Raw genomic sequence first — 16,988 nt, 5'->3', positions numbered from 1 at the left:
TAGGGCCAGGGAATTCCCACCCGAAACTGCCGAAACCTGCTTCTTCCTGGATCTACTCCAGGTGTTTATGGAAAGACTCGCTTTTAAAGGTCTCCTTCTCCCTCTCCTTGAAGACTTAGTAATCTGCAGCCAGGAATTTGCAGTTCCACATTTTCAAAAAGTATTAAGAATTTCAAGACAGCAGCATCAGAGCATTGAAGCAAGGGCAGGCTCTTTTGGCGTTTGGGGCTCCGTGTGACCTCAGAGGTCACACCTGCAGGAAGCGCTGCCAGTGGCTGAGTGTCAGCACTTCGAGAGATGTGATTTCATCCCCACTTCATCCTGAGTGTGACCACACACGTCCACCCCACGGAGCCCTCGTCCCTCCCGACACACCTTCCACCTGGTCATGAAAGGTATTCCACACCCCCTGCTCAGCTGCTCCCAAGCCTGTTAACCAAGGAGACTCTGCTCTAGAGAAGGGTTCTCATTCTGTTTCTCCACTTAATTCACTCCAACTCCTCTCCAGCTAACATTCAGCCTTCAATAAAATAGATGTTGACCTTCTAGGTAAGATTTGAATATTCTCACCCAGTCACAGGAGCCACAGAGTGAGAAAGATGAAGGGATGTCTTCTCCTTGACACAGCTGTTAAGATGCAGTTCCAATGCTGGGGTAACCCAGGGGTGGCTATCAGCTGAGACTCTCTTCCTGGAAAGGAGGGTCTGGGGCAGCCTGGGGACATCCTGACATTTGCAAAATCCCACTTGACAACAGTCCTGATCTTTAACAACATAAACCTTATGATCTTTATTTTTATCTAGATGAGGAAACTGAGGCCCAGAGAAGTTAGATGACTTCTCAAGGTCACACAGCTAGGAAACAGCATAGTCAAAACTAGAACCCACACCTTCGGTGTCCCGAAACAGCCCAATCCTCTCTACACACACTGTGGAGGACCCAGTCCTCCCATTACTTCTGTCCACAGTGGGGCATTTTATAAACACCAGCTTAAGGCTTTGAAGCAGCTTCCATTCTGTTCATATCTAAAACAATCATCAGCTCTGATTTCTGCTTTCCTCAAAGTGTAATAACTTTCCAGCTAATTTTTATTTCTTGTTCTGAATCTTCAGAGACAACCCTGTTACCCAGTTTAATCTCAAGACTCACATGAATTCCCGGGATCTGAAGACAGCCATAGAGAAAATTACCCAGAGAGGAGGGCTTTCTAATGTAGGTATGTGATCCGGATGGCAATCTTCTTGCTACCATGGTTCTCTTTCTTTTCATGCTAGATAGAAAAAGGAAAAAATCAAAATAATCCATCAAGAAATGACTCACATAATATCTGTATCTTTCCTCAAGTATTATCATGGATTCAGGGGGCAAAAATCATTACCACATACATGCTGGAGAGTTCTAGCACGCCGGGTACCTCAGTATGGCAGCTTTCTTCAGGACAAGTAGAACTGCAATCATGACTATTCCAACTGTTCTCCGAGTCATCAGCTATTTTTCATTATATTTTGTAAAAACTTTTTTTTTATAAAAATAAGTAAAATTTGTAACCAGTTCCATTCAGGAAGCTCCACAGTGCCCCTTGAGAGTGTTTTTCTAATCAGCTCCTGTTATAGTAATAACTGTGCAAAAAGAGACATGGTCTTTGTTTCAAGCTGAGTCTCTATCTGATCCTTGGTGGTGGTGATGGGGTGGGGTAGCAGTGGGGTACCAGAATTCCAAGGTCAAGATTTAGTCCTCAATGGGACAGGTCCAGAAACTCCACTTTATCAGTTCCCCAGAGGTGACCAGGCATTAGGAAACAGTTTCACACGAACCAAGCTCAAAGGCCACCAATGAGCCCATGCCAGTGTACTAATTTATAAATGGTAGTCTGGTTTTGGGGGCACTGGGCAGGCTGTCCACTTCTTGGGGAACCTGTCTGTACCATCGCAATCCAGGGAAATGGATAAGTGAGCCACAGTTGCTTGACATGGAGCGCACACAGGGAATAGAACTATCTTTGAAGGATCATCTTCAAAATTACAGTAAACCTGATTAATTATTTCCCTCTCCACCTCAGTGTTTGTCTCTGTAGACCAGTGTATTAGCATCTGGCAAATGAAGAGCCTTTGATCTCTGAACAATTCTAAATAAACACTGGCCAAGTCACTGCTATCCAAGACACCAAATCAGTATTACCTAATCAGGAACATGATAGAATTGATGTCTGATTTTTCACTTTAATACTTAGATCAGTGAAATTCCAGTAATGTATCATGGAGTAAAACTTTAAAACTTCAGGGGCTTCCCTGGTGGCGCAGTGGTTAAGAATCCGCCTGCCAGTGCAGGGGACACGGGTTCAAGCCCTGGTCCGGGAAGATCCCACATGCCGCGGAGCAACTGAGCCCGTGCGCCACACCTACTGAGCCTGCGCTCTAGAGCCCTCGAGCCACAACTGCTGAGACTTCGTGCTACAACTACTGAAGCCCAAGCACCTGGAGCCTGTGCTCTGCAACAAGAGAAGCCACCGCAATGAGAAGCCCGCGCACTGCAACGAAGAGTAGCCCCCGCTCGCCACAACTAGAGAAAGCTCGCGTGCAGCAACGAAGACCCAACACAGCCAAAAATAAAATTTTCAAAAGAATTGTTTAAAAAATAAAAACTTTAAAACTTCAGAAGACATCTGTTTCTTTGATGTGATTAACAAAATCAGCATAAAATCATTCTTTCAGTGGGTAACATGTTCTATCTCTGCCCTGTATTGATCTGGGTTTGGGTTTAGAGAACTGAACCCATTCCAGCAGGTTTAAGCAGAAAGGGATTTATTTCAGGGTATTAAATGGTTTTGAGAATTACTGAAGAAATCAACTCTAGGCTGAGCTTTCGGAGATGGCTTCCCAAGGCTTCCTGCAGAACCAGGACCTCCAAGGAGCTGTACCTCTTCCAAGATCAGGAAATTGCTTTCTCAATTCTGCCACCACAGCCTCTTTAGGAATCTGCTTCAGCCAGGAAGACACCGTGATCAGGAAGTTTCTGCTATAGCTGCCAGCTACAAAACCATGCCTTGCCTGCTCCATTCACAGCCACAAAGTGAATGCTCTGCACCCTACGTTCTCAACACTAAGGAAGCTGGAGACCAAACATAGGCGCCTCTGCTAACACTTCCCTGGAGAAGTCAAACACTCTACAGACTTGTCAGCAGAAACAGCAGAATCAAATCTCATGTGTGTGCATCATTTCATGAAACTAAAACAAATCCATAACTAGCTGCAAGGAAGTCTCAATGTAGTTTTCAGATTTCCAGCCTCTGTTTTCAAGACATGCTGGAAGGTGGATGGAATATGTATTGAGCACAAATTGACCATGACCTCCAAATTTAAGATTGGTGGGGTCAAGGTGATCTTCCGATGGCTCCCTGTGCTCTGTCTACAGGCAGTTAACGTTAAACCAGGGGGGACTGCTGGGTGCCTTGGGCCTTGAGGGAAATCAGCCCCAGCTGTGAAAGCAGTTCTCAGCAGCCAGTGTTTCCCTTAGCAACTGTGTTCTATGCAGCCAGCTCACATGGGTTCTCCGAGACATTTCTCTAGTAACTGAGTATGTAACCATTTGATCCTTTCATTTGTCAGGTAAGATTATACTAGCCAGCGGAGCCAGGATGCTGGTCAAAACCAAAGAAGCATTGAGTGTAATGTCATTAACCCTAATGTCTTAAGAAGGTAGCTCATAACTTTTATTTTGATTGGGGACCCCTTTGAAAGCTATGGCCCTTGTACCCAAATAAATACTTATATACACAAAATACTGTGTATAAATTCAGGGGATTTGTGGGTACTCACCCCCAGTGCCCCAGGGGTTCACAGAGCCCAGGTTAAGAGACCTACCTTGCTATATGCAGCTATGCTGACTCTAGGGTGACCAGTCATCCCAGTTTGCCCAGGGGCATATGGGGCTTCCAGTGCTAAAACTGGGAAAGTCCTGGAAAACTGGGACAGTTGATCACCCTCCTTGATTCCAAAAAATTTCATTAAGACCCTAGACAGTGTGAAGTATATGCTTGAGAAAGCCATGCTGGGAGGCTGTGCTATCCCTCTCGACTGAGGCAGGTTGTCGTCATGGAAACCTAGGCCCAGAGGCCCCGAGTGACCCACCCAGGCCTACATAGCCAGTAGGCAGCATAGCCAGGCTAGAACACCTCTCTTAGTTCTTAGTGGGTGCAGCGTGTCCCGAGCCAGCCAGACCTGTGCCCCTGGTGGAACTAGACACAAGATTCCACTGAAGCCAGAATATAGCCTTCCCCACCCAGCGGCTGCTGGAGCACCAGGCTCACCCCAAGCCACCGTAGCCCAAGGAGAGGCTCCTGTCACTTCAGCTCCCCCGACGCCACACTCTGGGAAATGGCACAGGGGCTTAGTGAGGTTGGTTCCAGCACCCAGGCAAAGAACGGACACTTTTGTTCCTATGAAAGTTCCTATGAAAGTTCTCATCTGTTTGCTGGTCTTTAAAACTTTTATTTTTTGAATTTAATTTTTAAAATTGAAGTACAGTTGATTTACAATATTAAGTTAGTTTCAGGTGTACAGCAAAGTGATTCAGTTATATATTTTTTCAGATTACTTTCCATTATAGGTTATTACAAGATATTGAACATTGTTCCCTGTGTTTTACAGTAAATCCTTGTTATCTATTTTATGAATAATAGTTAGCATCTGTTAATCCCATACTTTTATCCCTCCCCCGATTCCCTTTCCTCTTTGGTAACCATAAGTTTGTTTTCTATGTCTGTGAATCTGTTTCTGTTTTGTATATAGATTCATTTGTATTATTTTTTAGATTCCATGTGTGATATATAATATTTGTCTTTGTCTAACTTACTTCACTTGGTATACCACTTCACTTGGTATGATAATCTCTAGGTCCAACCAGGTTGCCACAAATGGTGTAAAACTGTTAAAAAAAAAAAAAAAAAGAGAGAGAATTAGAAGTTAAAGGCTTAAAATGAAACAGGAGGGAAACGGCTAGTGGTGATGGTTCCAAGACATTGTGAGTGCATTTAATACCACTGAACTGTACACCTAAAACTAATTAATGTGATTAAAAAAGAACAAGCCAACAAGGGAGGGAATGAGTATTTTTCTGCATCTCTTTATGCTGCTATGATCAGTTCCATGATCATTCCAAGCACGAGTTTTCTTTTTCTCCCAGGCCGGGCCATCTCCTTTGTGACTCAGAACTTCTTTTCCAAATCTAACGGAAACAGAGGCAGTGCTCCCAATGTGGCCGTGGTGATGGTGGACGGCTGGCCCACGGACAAGGTGGAAGAGGCATCAAGGTTTGCAAGAGAGTCAGGAATCAACATTTTCTTCATCACCATGGAAGGTGCCTCTGAAAATGAGAAGCAGTACGTGCTAGAGCCCAACTTTGCAAACAAGGTATGTAAGTGGGAGACCCACCCAACATAAGAATTCCCTGCACTTTGCAAAGCTGTAACAGCCATCCAGGCTGTGTCTCTTTTTCCTTCAAATGGGTGTTAAGCTCACGTCTAGGTAGGAGGGCCTCCAGTGAGGGACCAGTAAGTCTGGAACCTGGAGTTATCCTCTCAAAGCAACCCCCCCACCCCACGACCACCACCATGTACCTGATGAACTGAGGCCCAGCACCAGCACCTTGGGAGGAGCAGGGTCCCCAAGGTCTCACAGTAAAGACTCCCCTGAGCTCCTCCTATAGCCCCAGGGGACCTCAACTGGGCAGCCCACAAGCCTTCACACGAGCATGCACATGGGCACACATGCACTGCAAGTTAACTAATCTGATAAACAAGAAAAAGGTATTGAATCAAGTCAGGGAGATCAGGATTTCAAACTCAGCTGCCCCTCAGTTCTGTGGAAATGCCTGGCAGGAGATGGGAGTAGAACAGATGGGGATCCAGGCCCTCACACCCATCCCCCCAAAGCAGCCCATTTTTTGTATATTTTGTACAGTGGGACCCCACATAAACCTTCCTCCAAAGACAGGACCCCAGGTTTAAAAAGGAAAGGAAGAGAGAGGGCAGACAGCAGAAGCAAGAAGAACTACAATCCTGGAGCCTGTGGAACAAAAACCACATTCACAGAAAGACAGATGATGAAAAGACAGAGGGCTATGTACCAGATGAAGGAACGAGATAAAACCCCAGAAAAACAACTAAATGAAGGGGAGACAGGCAACCTTCCAGAAAAAGAATTCAGAATAATGATAGTGAAGATGATCCAGGACCTCCCTCGGAAAAAGAATGGAGGCAAAGATCGAGAGGATGCAAGAAATGTTTAACAAAGACCTAGAAGAATTAAAGAACAAACAAACAGAGATGAACACTACAATAAATGAAATGTAAACTACACTGGAAGGAATCAATAGCGGAATAACTGAGGCAGAAGAACGGATAAGTGACCTGGAAGACAGGATGGTGGATTCACTTCTGCAGAACAGAATAAAGAAAAAAAAATGAAAAGAAATGAAGACAGCCTACAAGACCTCTGGGACAACATTAAACACAACAACATTTGCATTATAGGGGTCCCAGAAGGAGAAGAGAGAGAGAAAGGACCCGAGAAAATATTTGAAGGGATTATAGTCAAAAACTTCCCTAACATGGGAAAGGAAATAGCCACCCAAGTCCAGGAAGTGCAGCGAGACCCATACAGGATAAACACAAGGAGAAACACGCCAAGATACATAGTAATCAAATTGGCAAAAATTAAAGACAAAGAAAAATTATTGAAAGCAGCAAGGGAAAAACGACAAATAACATACAAGGGAACTCCCATAAGGTTAACAGCTGACTTCTCAGCAGAAACTCTACAAGCCAGAAGGGAGTGGCATGATATACTTAAAGTGATGAAAGGAAGAATCTACAACCAAGAATACTCTACCCAGCAAGGATCTCATTCAGATTCAATTGAGAAATCAAAAGCTTTACAGGCAAGCAAAAGGTAAAAGAATTCAGCACCACCAGACCAGTTCCTCAACAAATGCTAAAGGAACTTCTCTAAGTGGGAAACACAAGAGAAGAAAACGACCTACAAAAACTAACCCAAAACAATTAAGAAAATGGTCATAGGAACATACATATCGACAATTACTTTAAACCTGAATGGATTAAAGGCTCCAACCAAAAGACACAGGCTTGCTGAATGGATACAAAAACAAGACCCATATATATGCTGTCTACAAGAGACCCACTTCAGACCTAGGGACACATACAGACTGAAAGTGAGAGGATGGAAAAAGATATTCCATGCAAATGGAAATCAAAAGAAAGCTGGAGTAGCAATACTCATATCAGATAAAATAGACTTTAAAATAAAGAATGTTACAAGAGACAAGGAAGGACACTACATAATGATTAAGGGATCAACCCAAGAAGAAGATATAACAATTATAAATATATATGCACCCAACATAGGAGTACCTCAATACATAAGGCAACTGCTAACAGCTATAAAAGAGGAAATCGATAGTAACACAATAATAGTGGGGGACTTTTACACCTCACTTACACCAATGGACAGATCATCCAAAATGAAAATAAATAAGGAAAGAGAAGCTTTAAATGACACAATAGACCAGATAGATTTAACTGATATTTATAGGACATTCCATCCAAAAACACCAGATTACACTTTGTTCTCAAGTGCGCATGGAACATTCTCCAGGATAGATCACATCTTGGGTCACAAATCAAACCTCAGTAAATTTAAGAAAACTGAAATCATATCAAGCACCTTTTCTGACCACAACGCTATGAGATTAGAAATGAATTACAGGCGAAAAAACGTAAAACACACAAACACATGGAGGCTAAACAATACGCTACTAAATAACAAAGACATCACTGAAGAAATCAAAGAGGAAATCAAAAAATACCTGGAGACAAATGACAATGAAAACACGATGACCCAAAACTTATGGGATGCAGCAAAAGCAGTTCTAAGAGGGAAGTTTAGAACAATTCAATCTCACCTCAAGCAACAAGAAAAATCTGAAATAAACAATCTAACATTACACCTAAAGGAACTAGAGAAAGAAGAACAAACAAAACCCAAAGTTAGCAGAAGAAAAGAAATCATAAAGATCAGAGCAGAAGTAAATGAAATAGAAACAAAGAAAACAATAGCAAAGTTCAATAAAATTAAAGGCTGGTTCTTTGAGAAGATAAAATTGATAAACCATTAGCCAGACTCATCAAGAAAAAGAGGGAGAGGACTCAAATCAATAAAACTAGAAATGAAAAAGGAGAAGTTACTACAGACACCGCAGAAATACAAAGCATCCTAAGAGACTAATATAAGCAACCCTATACCAATAAAATGGACAACCTGGAAGAAATGGACAAATTCTTAGAAAGGTATAACCTTCCAAGACTGAACCATGAAGAAATGGAAAATATGAACAGACCAATCACAAGTAGTGAAATTGAAACTGTGATTAAAAATCTTCCAACAGGGCTCCCCTGGTGGCGCAGTGGTTGAGAGTCCGCCTGCTGATGCAGGGGACAAGGGTTCGTGCCCCAGTCCGGGAAGATCCCACATGCTGCAGAGCGGCTAGGTCCGTGAGCCATGGCCGCTGAGCCTGCGTGTCCAGAGCCTGTGCTCCACAACGGGAGAAGCCACAACAGTGAGAGGCCCGCGCACCGCAAAAAAAAAAAAATCTTCCAACAAACAGAAGTCCAGGACCAGATGGCTTCACAGGTGAATTCTATCAAACAATTAGAGAAGAGCTAACACCCATCCTTCTCAAACTCTTCCAAAAAATTGCAGAGGAAGGAACACTCCCAAACTCATTCTATGAGGCCACCATCACCCTGATACCAAAACCAGACAACGATACTACAAAAAAAGAAAATTACAGACCAACATCATTGATGAATATAGATGCAAAAATCCTCAACAAAATACTAGCAAGAATCCAACAACACATTAAAAGGATCATACACCATGATCAAGTGGGATTTATCCCAGGGATGCAAGGATTCTTCAGTATACGCACATCAATCAATGCGATACACCATATTAACAAATTGAAGAATAAAAACCATATGATCATCTCAATAGATGCAGAACAAGCTTTTGAAAAAATTCAACACCAATATATGATAAAAACTCTCCAGAAAGTGGGCATAGAGGGAACCTACCTCAACATAGTAAAGGCCATCTATGACAAACCCACAGCAAACATCATTCTCAATGGTGAAAAACAAACCATTTCCTTTAAGGTCAGGAACAAGACAAGGATGTCCACTCTCACCACTATTATTCAGCATAGTTTTGGAAGTCCTAGCCACAGCAATCAGAGAAGAAAAATAAATAAAAGGAATACAAATTGGAAAAGAAGAAGTAAAAGAGTCACTGTTTGCAGATGACATGATACTATACATAGAGCATCCTAAAGATGCCACCAGAAAACTACTAGAGCTACACTGAATTTCTTAAAGTTGCAGGATACAAAATTAATGCATTCCTATACAAAAATGGTGAAAAATCTGAAAGAGAAATTAAGGAAACACTCCCATTTACCATTGCAACAAAAAGAATAAAATACCTAGGAACAAACCTACCTAGGGAGACAAAAGACCTCTATGCAGAAAACTATAAGACACTGATGAAAGAAATTAAAGATGATTTAAAAAAAAAAAAGGAAAGGAAAAGGATAGGAGGGAGGGGTGGGGGGATGCCCGCAAGCTTTAGTGTTGTGTCTCCAGATCTACTAGGGCTCAGCTCCCTGCACAAATCCTGCACTTCATTGTCCTTGAAATTCTCATCTCCCTTAACCGCTAGGACACGGTGTGGCTCTTACTTCATTTGCTCTCTCCTCTTTTCCGTTTTTTTTGTTTGTTTGTTTTGTTTTTTTTGCGGTATGCGGGCGTCTCACTGCTGTGGCCTCTCCCGTTGCGGAGCACAGGCTCCGGACGCGCAGGCTCAGCGGCCATGGCTCACGAGCCCAGCCGCTCCGCGGCATGTGGGATCCTCCCGGACCGGGGCACGAACCCGTGTCCCCTGCATCGGCAGGTGGACTCTCAACCACTGCGCCACCAGGGAAGCCCTCTTTTCCGTCTTGTACCCTAAGTGTAGACTTCCCCAGGGCTCAGTTCTTTGTCCTCTCCTCTGCTCTCACTAGGTTTTCTCCCTCCAGAACCTCTCCCAGGGCCACAGCTTCAGCCTTTGCTCACAGGCAATGATACGCTCGTATGTCTCCCTCCCTGGTCTCTCCGGAGCTCAATAGCCATTTGTTTCCAGCTGATTGACTAGTCTCCACCCGATGTCCCCAAGAGCCTTAAACGTTACGTGCAAAATGCCAAGTGCATCATCTTTCCCACCCAAATTCTTTCCTCCTCTGGACTGTACATACAGGCCCCACAGCTGTCTCAGACACCCAGAGTCACCCCAGGACACCCTGTCAGCTCCCATGTCACGTATCTCACATCTGTCCACTCTTTCCCATGCCCAACGCCACCTTTCCAGTTCAACTACTACTTTATATCTATTATTTCTCCCTCCAGTTTAGATTTCACAATGAAGCTCATGTTTATGAAAAGTTTTTCCAGTCCTGTGGGGTCCTTGCTTCAAATCCTTCATTATTCCCTATTATTCCCAAGGTCTATCTGGAGTGTGGTCCTAACCCAGATTCCCAGCGCATCTTCCTAGCTCCAGCCACCTGGCGTCCTGCTGTGACTTACTCAGGCTGCCTGGTGGGGAATCCCTCCTCTCCATCCGTTGGCTGCAACTCAGCTCAGCCTCAACACCCATCTCATATGCCACCTAAGCCATGGAAAGTTTTGTGAACCCCATTAGGTTTTTACAAACCAATTAAAGTATATTTCCTAGGACATTTTAAAGTCATTTCTTGTCTTAAAATAAGGTTTTAATTATACACCTTCGATTGTAGCCATCAGGTCTGTGATTCTCTCTGTGACCCACACACACCCACCCCGTCCCCCAGAGAGGCAGCGGCAAGGGGGAAACAGTCACTTCCAGGAACACACCGACCAGCTTGCTCAATGTTTATTTGCAGGTGCCTTGAGTTTTTTTCTGGAACAAACTTGGGCACAAGTAAATATTAAGTTGCCTGGAGGCAGGGTTGTCCAGAGGACAGAGCTTGGGTTCTACGAGCAGACAGATTTGTGTTCCAGCCTCAAGGATTCAAGGGATGTCACTTCACAGCTGGTCCTCAGTTTGTTCCTTCATGACAAGGGGGTTATAATTCCACCCTGTAGGGTTAAGTTGGGGGGTTAGTGAGATAATCTAAGAACATCTAGTGTGGTGCCTGACACATGTGTGGAACCCCCTTCCTGCTGGATGCAGGGCTGCTCTGGAAACAATTCTTTAGCTATGTCTCATGCGTGCCTTTTGTTTTCCCAATCACAACAAAAGCTTTCTTTAATCTCTCCTGGGTTGATGCCCACCAATGCCAACTTCATGGCTGGCTGCCAGTACAAATGAACAGAGGGGCCTGAGGAGGCATAAATATGAAGCTGAAACCAGTGATTCCCCTCTCCCTGTGGATTTGCTTGACTGATGGCTCTCCACAAAAGCAGAGACCTGGCTGAGGGCGTGGGAGTGAGTCCAGGGATAACTTGACGGGTCTCTGCCCCGGTGAGCACCTGACTGGGTGAACCGAGATGGAGAGAGCGCATTAGGAGGCCTGGTGCCGAAAACAAGCATCTGCCAGCTTCTTCCCCCGCCCCGGGGGTCAGGGGGCGTGGCGAGGGGGCGTGGCCAGGCCCCTGACCTGGCGGGTGGCCTCCCCCTGTCTTTCAGGCTGTGTGCAGAACGAACGGCTTCTACTCGTTCAGTGTGCAGAACTGGTTCAGCCTCCACAAGACCGTGCAGCCCCTCGTGAAGCGGATCTGTGACACCGACCGACTGGCCTGCAGCAAGACCTGCTTAAACTCGGCCGACATTGGCTTCATCATCGACGGCTCCAGCAGCGTAGGGACGGGCAACTTCCGCACGGTTCTCCAGTTTGTGGCCAACCTCAGCAAAGAGTTTGAGATTTCCGACACGGACACGCGGATCGGGGCCGTGCAGTACACCTACGAGCAGCGGCTGGAGTTTGGGTTCGACGTGTACAGCACCAAGCCTGACGTCCTCAACGCCATCAAGAGAGTGGGATACTGGAGTGGTGGGACCAGCACGGGGGCTGCCATCAACTACGCCCTGGAACAGCTCTTCAAGAAGTCCAAGCCCAACAAGAGGAAATTAATGATCCTCATCACTGACGGGAGGTCCTATGACGATGTCCGAATACCGGCCATGGTCGCCCATCACGAGGGTGAGTGAGCTGGTCTTGCTGACCAGTCTGGGGCTGAGCATCCCTCTGGGGCTTGGTGGACCAGTGGGACAAAGAAGGGACTGTCTCTCTATGCACTGGTTTTGCCTATCACCTAATAAACTGTTCAGAACTGCAGGGAGAGTGTTAGGGGTGTAGTTCAACACTGCAGGCCCCACTGGGCAGCAGAGAAGGGTCAGGCAGGGGGCACCACGGTGGCTTCCACAGTGTCACGGCAAACCATGGCCTGTGGGTGACTGTGGGTGTTAAGGTCCCACACTGAGGCAGGGCACACCAACATGTGACACATTGAAGAGGAACTTGACTCATGGCTTTCATCTCCATTGAAGACCACGAAATTGTGTTAGAAATTTGAAGAAAATGGATGTTTTAAAAGAAAAGTGCTACTTTTGTAAGCAACTGCTAACCAGATATTGGAGGTTTGGGGGAGACCTCAAAGAAATTTTCATTCAAAATATTTAAAGAGATATTTCCATATGAAAATTTGGAAGAGAGCAACAGAAAATTTACAACCATGAAAAGTGAGCAAACTATTTTTGTAAATTTAGGAAATCGGTCATATTTAATGCTTTTTGACAGAATCTATGTATAACCAGTTTTGAAAGTGCCATAAAATACCAGGAAAATACAAACAACCTGGAGAAAACCCCAAGTGATAGTAATAATAGTAATGATAACAGAAGTAAACTGAGTGGTCAGTGAACCAAAAACCTGTAGATAAGTACTAGTGAACAGACTCACTCATTGTGGGGGAAGTTTTCTTGTCTGCCTACATTAAACTTGGTTCAGATGCAAGATTTTCCATATTCTTTAAAGCTGCTTTTAATCCTGCTTGAAACAAGGAGGGGTGTAAAAATAAACAAGCCTTTAGGAACCAGCAGTTCTGGCTTCTGGAAACCAAAGTAACCAGACACCAAGTTCAGATGGTCTGCCCAGTGATTTGCCCTGTGCGGAGCCCTCATAATTGTGGGATGGCAGGTGGCCCGCGTGCCAGCCTTCACAGGGCTCCTTGGGCTCATGTCAGCAGAGGGAAGATGGTTTACGGCTCAGAAGCAACCTGCCCAAAGTTCCAAAGTGAGTGGGAGGACGCAGGTGGGGCAGCTCTCGACAAGCCCAGGGCTCTCCTGCTTTTTCCAAACGTCTGGTCCCACTCATGTTCAGCTCCACTCACTCATTTTCCTAGATGCCCCTCCTTTGCACCTCACCCAGAGGGTAGCCTTGGCCTACTCGTCAAGAGAAGTGAAGATCAAGGGAGATGTCCTGGGCACTATCAGTGCTGTTATGTTCTGGGCAGCTTTAAAGAACAAGGACCAATAGATGCAAGTGACATGGAAGCAATGAGCACTGTGGGAGTGTCCAAGCCGAGGCTGGGTTGCCAGTAGAAATCTCTAGTACTGCTTATGCTGTCTTTACTGGGGGGCAGTCCTTCCATCTTTGAGCAGAAACGAGGGCTTAGTCAGTCTAAGCCCCATTCTGCAGCCAAGCTGTTCCTGCAGCCACTTGGCAGGGGTCTAAAGCCCAACGCTGGCTTTTCCCAATGTGGACCGTGTTCAGAGAAAAGACACTGGAGAGGTAAGAGAAGGAACTGGCAGCTTAACTTCAGCTCAACGAGCCACAACAGAAGAACAGCTTAGGGACTTCCCTGACAGTCCAGTGGTTAGGACTCCGAGCTTACATTGCAGGGGGCACGGGTTGGATCCCTGGTCTGGGAACCAAGATCCCTCATGCCGCGTGGCACGGCCAAAAAAAAAAGGCCAGCTTAGACCAGAACCACGTGAGGTGTGGATGGCTCTCCGCTCAGCAGGACAAGGCACCCGGAAGATGCTGGAGAGAGCGATGTGGGCTCTGTGAATGGCTGGGGGGGGAGAGGAGCCTGGCCGGAAACCCTCACCCAGGCTCTGCCCTCTGTCTCATGGCCATCTTGCTAACCCCGCCCTGGCCAGCCTGGAGGGGGCGTGGGAATAGGTCAAGCTCCTGCTCACCAGGCAAGAACCACACAGCAGGCGGTCTGTTTCCCCACTGAGAACAGATCCCTGCCCTCTGAATTCCTCTCCTCCCTGCTCCATGTTACAGTCCAAACCCTTTAATCCTACTATGCTCGTTCCCATTTGCATCTAGACCAGCTCAAGTCCCTCTCTTCCTAAAAAGGGAAATAATTCTCTTTGACCCCATGTTCTAGCTCCAGTTACCACCTGACTCCTCTTTATAGCCACATTTCTGGAAAGAATCAGCTATATGTGCTGCCCCACATCTTCATTTCTTTTTCACTCTCAACTCACAGCAATTCACTTGGTTTCTATGGCATCTACTCCCCTGCCGCTGCTCCCTTCAAAGGCTACCAATACCTTGTTTCTGTTTCTTCTGAATCCAAAGAGCGCTTTTCCCTTTCATCTTCCATGACCTCCTGCATCAGTCAACACTGCCCGCCACTTCCTTATCGGTAAACACTTACTTTTCTGTGGTGATGGAGCAGATGCTGGGTCACAGCTCTCCAGGTCCTTGTGCAAGCAGGGTTCCTGCACCGGGAATGAGGTTGGAGCCTATGGCTTATAAAGTCACCCTCAAGCCTAAAGTAATTCAATGCCGCCGTTTTTTTGTCTAGGTTTGCAGTAGAGGGAGTTTATTCGCAAGGCAGACAGGAGAACCAGCCTCAAATCTACCGCCCCAAGGGCAAAGAGCTCGGGGTATTTATAGCAAGTAAAGGAGCAGGGCGGTCTGAGGCGTGCGGAGTGTGATTAGAAAAAGGTGTGGAAGTGTTGCTCTGCGCAGGCGTAACCAAGCTACAGGCCTCTGCGCTTGTTCTAAAGGTCACCAAGCGGGCACTCGCGCATGCCCCGTTGGAGGGTCAGTGGTCCTATTCTGTCTTAACCAGCTCAGCTGAGCTAGACGAAGCTGACGCTAAGGTCAGCTCACAGCTGACTCCAAGTTTCTGGAGTACAACTTGGACAAACATCTTACTGTTTAGGCTACGTGCCACTTGGAGGACATGCAAGTCTTAAAACGACCTTGATTAGTGAAGGCAGGTGAAATGGATTTGACACCAAAGTTTCACTTGTCCAAATGTCATCCCCATGCTGCTCCTGGACATGAAATTCTTATCATGCATTTACTCCATTTTCCTGTTTTTTCTCTCCAAAAGACTGTAAACTCCTATGAGATAGCAACTATACCGATTTTATTGCTGCTGGCATACAGCAGATGTTCATGCTTTGGGCACATTTCTGATTTTGGACTCGGTTGCCTTCAAGCACAATGGCCAACAGAGCAGCAGGAAGGCAAGGATTCATTTCAGTACTTTCTCTTGGGGACATTTGCTTCATCTACCCTTTGTCCCCACAGGAGTGATCACCTATGCCATAGGCGTGGCATGGGCTGCACAGGACGAGCTGGAAGTCATCGCCACTCACCCTGCCAGGGACCACGCCTTCTTTGTGGACGAGTTCGACAACCTCTACAAAGTGGTTCCCAAGGTCATCCAGAACATTTGTACAGAGTTCAACTCACAGCCTCGGAACTAAATTCAGAGCAGGCAAAGCACCAGCAGATGCCGCCTTCCCGACTGGCTCTCGGACAACCCCCAATGCTTTGTGGGACACACGTGGGGCAGCAAGGCACTTAGGGCTTGGAAACCACATGTTGTTATTTTTCTTTGCCAGTGTGGTTTTTCATACTTCGAAACACAGAGTTAGAAAGGTGATCATAAATTTGTAGAATGAGCCAAAATAATACATCGTTTTGGGAATGCTGGGGATTTTACATTTTGAGAATTGTTTTCAAAATAAAAATTGAGAATAGAACACAGCACTTACGAAGGCTTAACTAGAGCTTTTGTGAGATTTGTAACATTTTTATTTCCCATTAGAATTCTGTAACTCTCCACAAGTTTCAGTTTTTGTCATGACAATATAGGAGAGGCTTAATTACATGTTTGACAGGATTTCATGCAATCACTCTGACCGTGTCATGGGTAGTGTTCACAGGGTTTGTGGCAGGGCCACCTCTCTGCTCTACTCATGCCCCAGAGCACCTGCCGGGCACTCTCTCCTGGCCCAAGGTGACAGCGCACCCACGGGGGTGCAGAGACAAGGTGACAGCAGCACGGCGGCGCCTGATTTACCTCCCTGTTCTCTGTTATCAGAATCACGGTGTTCCTGCAGTATATGGCCCTGGGGGACCACACTGACCTGGCTCTAAAAGTGGTGCATCCGGCTGGTGCAGCCACTCTCAGCCCGAGCTACACATTAGGATCACTTGAGAGTACAATGCTTGTTCCCAGGCCCCACGCTAATCCAGTGAAAGCTGAGTCTCTGGGAAGGGAGTCTGAGCACTGGCAGGTGGTACTGACGATATGCTGCCAGGATTGAGAACTACTGAGCTGCCTCGGAGGGGTCAGTGTTAGAGCTGTTTCCTGGGAGAGCCCCTGTTTATGCCTGTTGTTGTGAGTCCCATTTAGTTTAGCATTTGTCTTGCATATTTCATTTGTTAACTAGATACTGTTATTACTAGTTGCATTAAAATAAGCTGGCATGGGTTTGGTTGAACTCCACTTTTTTTTACTTCTGGCTTCTACCAAGGACTCATTTATTAGGACGTGAAATTACATACACCATAGGGAGACATTCAGAAGAATCCTAAATAGAGATGAATAACTTGACCAGTTATATCCTGTAAAAATGTGTGCTGGA

The 16,988-nt window shown here is 45.7% G+C and overlaps 1 protein-coding gene across 1 annotated transcript in view; it reads left to right on the top strand.

The window, feature by feature from the left end:
* VIT (vitrin) overlaps positions 1-15,821 on the top strand; it is a 119,148-nt gene extending 103,327 nt beyond the window's left edge. The window contains exons 11-14 of the mRNA XM_065891027.1: positions 1,113-1,216; positions 5,182-5,408; positions 11,772-12,285; positions 15,643-15,821. Of these exons, the coding sequence (XP_065747099.1) occupies positions 1,113-1,216; positions 5,182-5,408; positions 11,772-12,285; positions 15,643-15,821 (1,024 nt within the window). The remainder of the gene's footprint in view (positions 1-1,112; positions 1,217-5,181; positions 5,409-11,771; positions 12,286-15,642) is intronic.
* Positions 15,822-16,988: the final 1,167 nt, after the last annotated feature.

Source organism: Phocoena phocoena, chromosome 14 (assembly GCF_963924675.1).
Source record: "Phocoena phocoena chromosome 14, mPhoPho1.1, whole genome shotgun sequence".
NCBI lineage: Eukaryota > Metazoa > Chordata > Mammalia > Artiodactyla > Phocoenidae > Phocoena > Phocoena phocoena.
The sequence above is the reverse complement of the archived record's forward strand: the minus strand, read 5'-3'. Positions and strand labels throughout refer to the sequence as shown.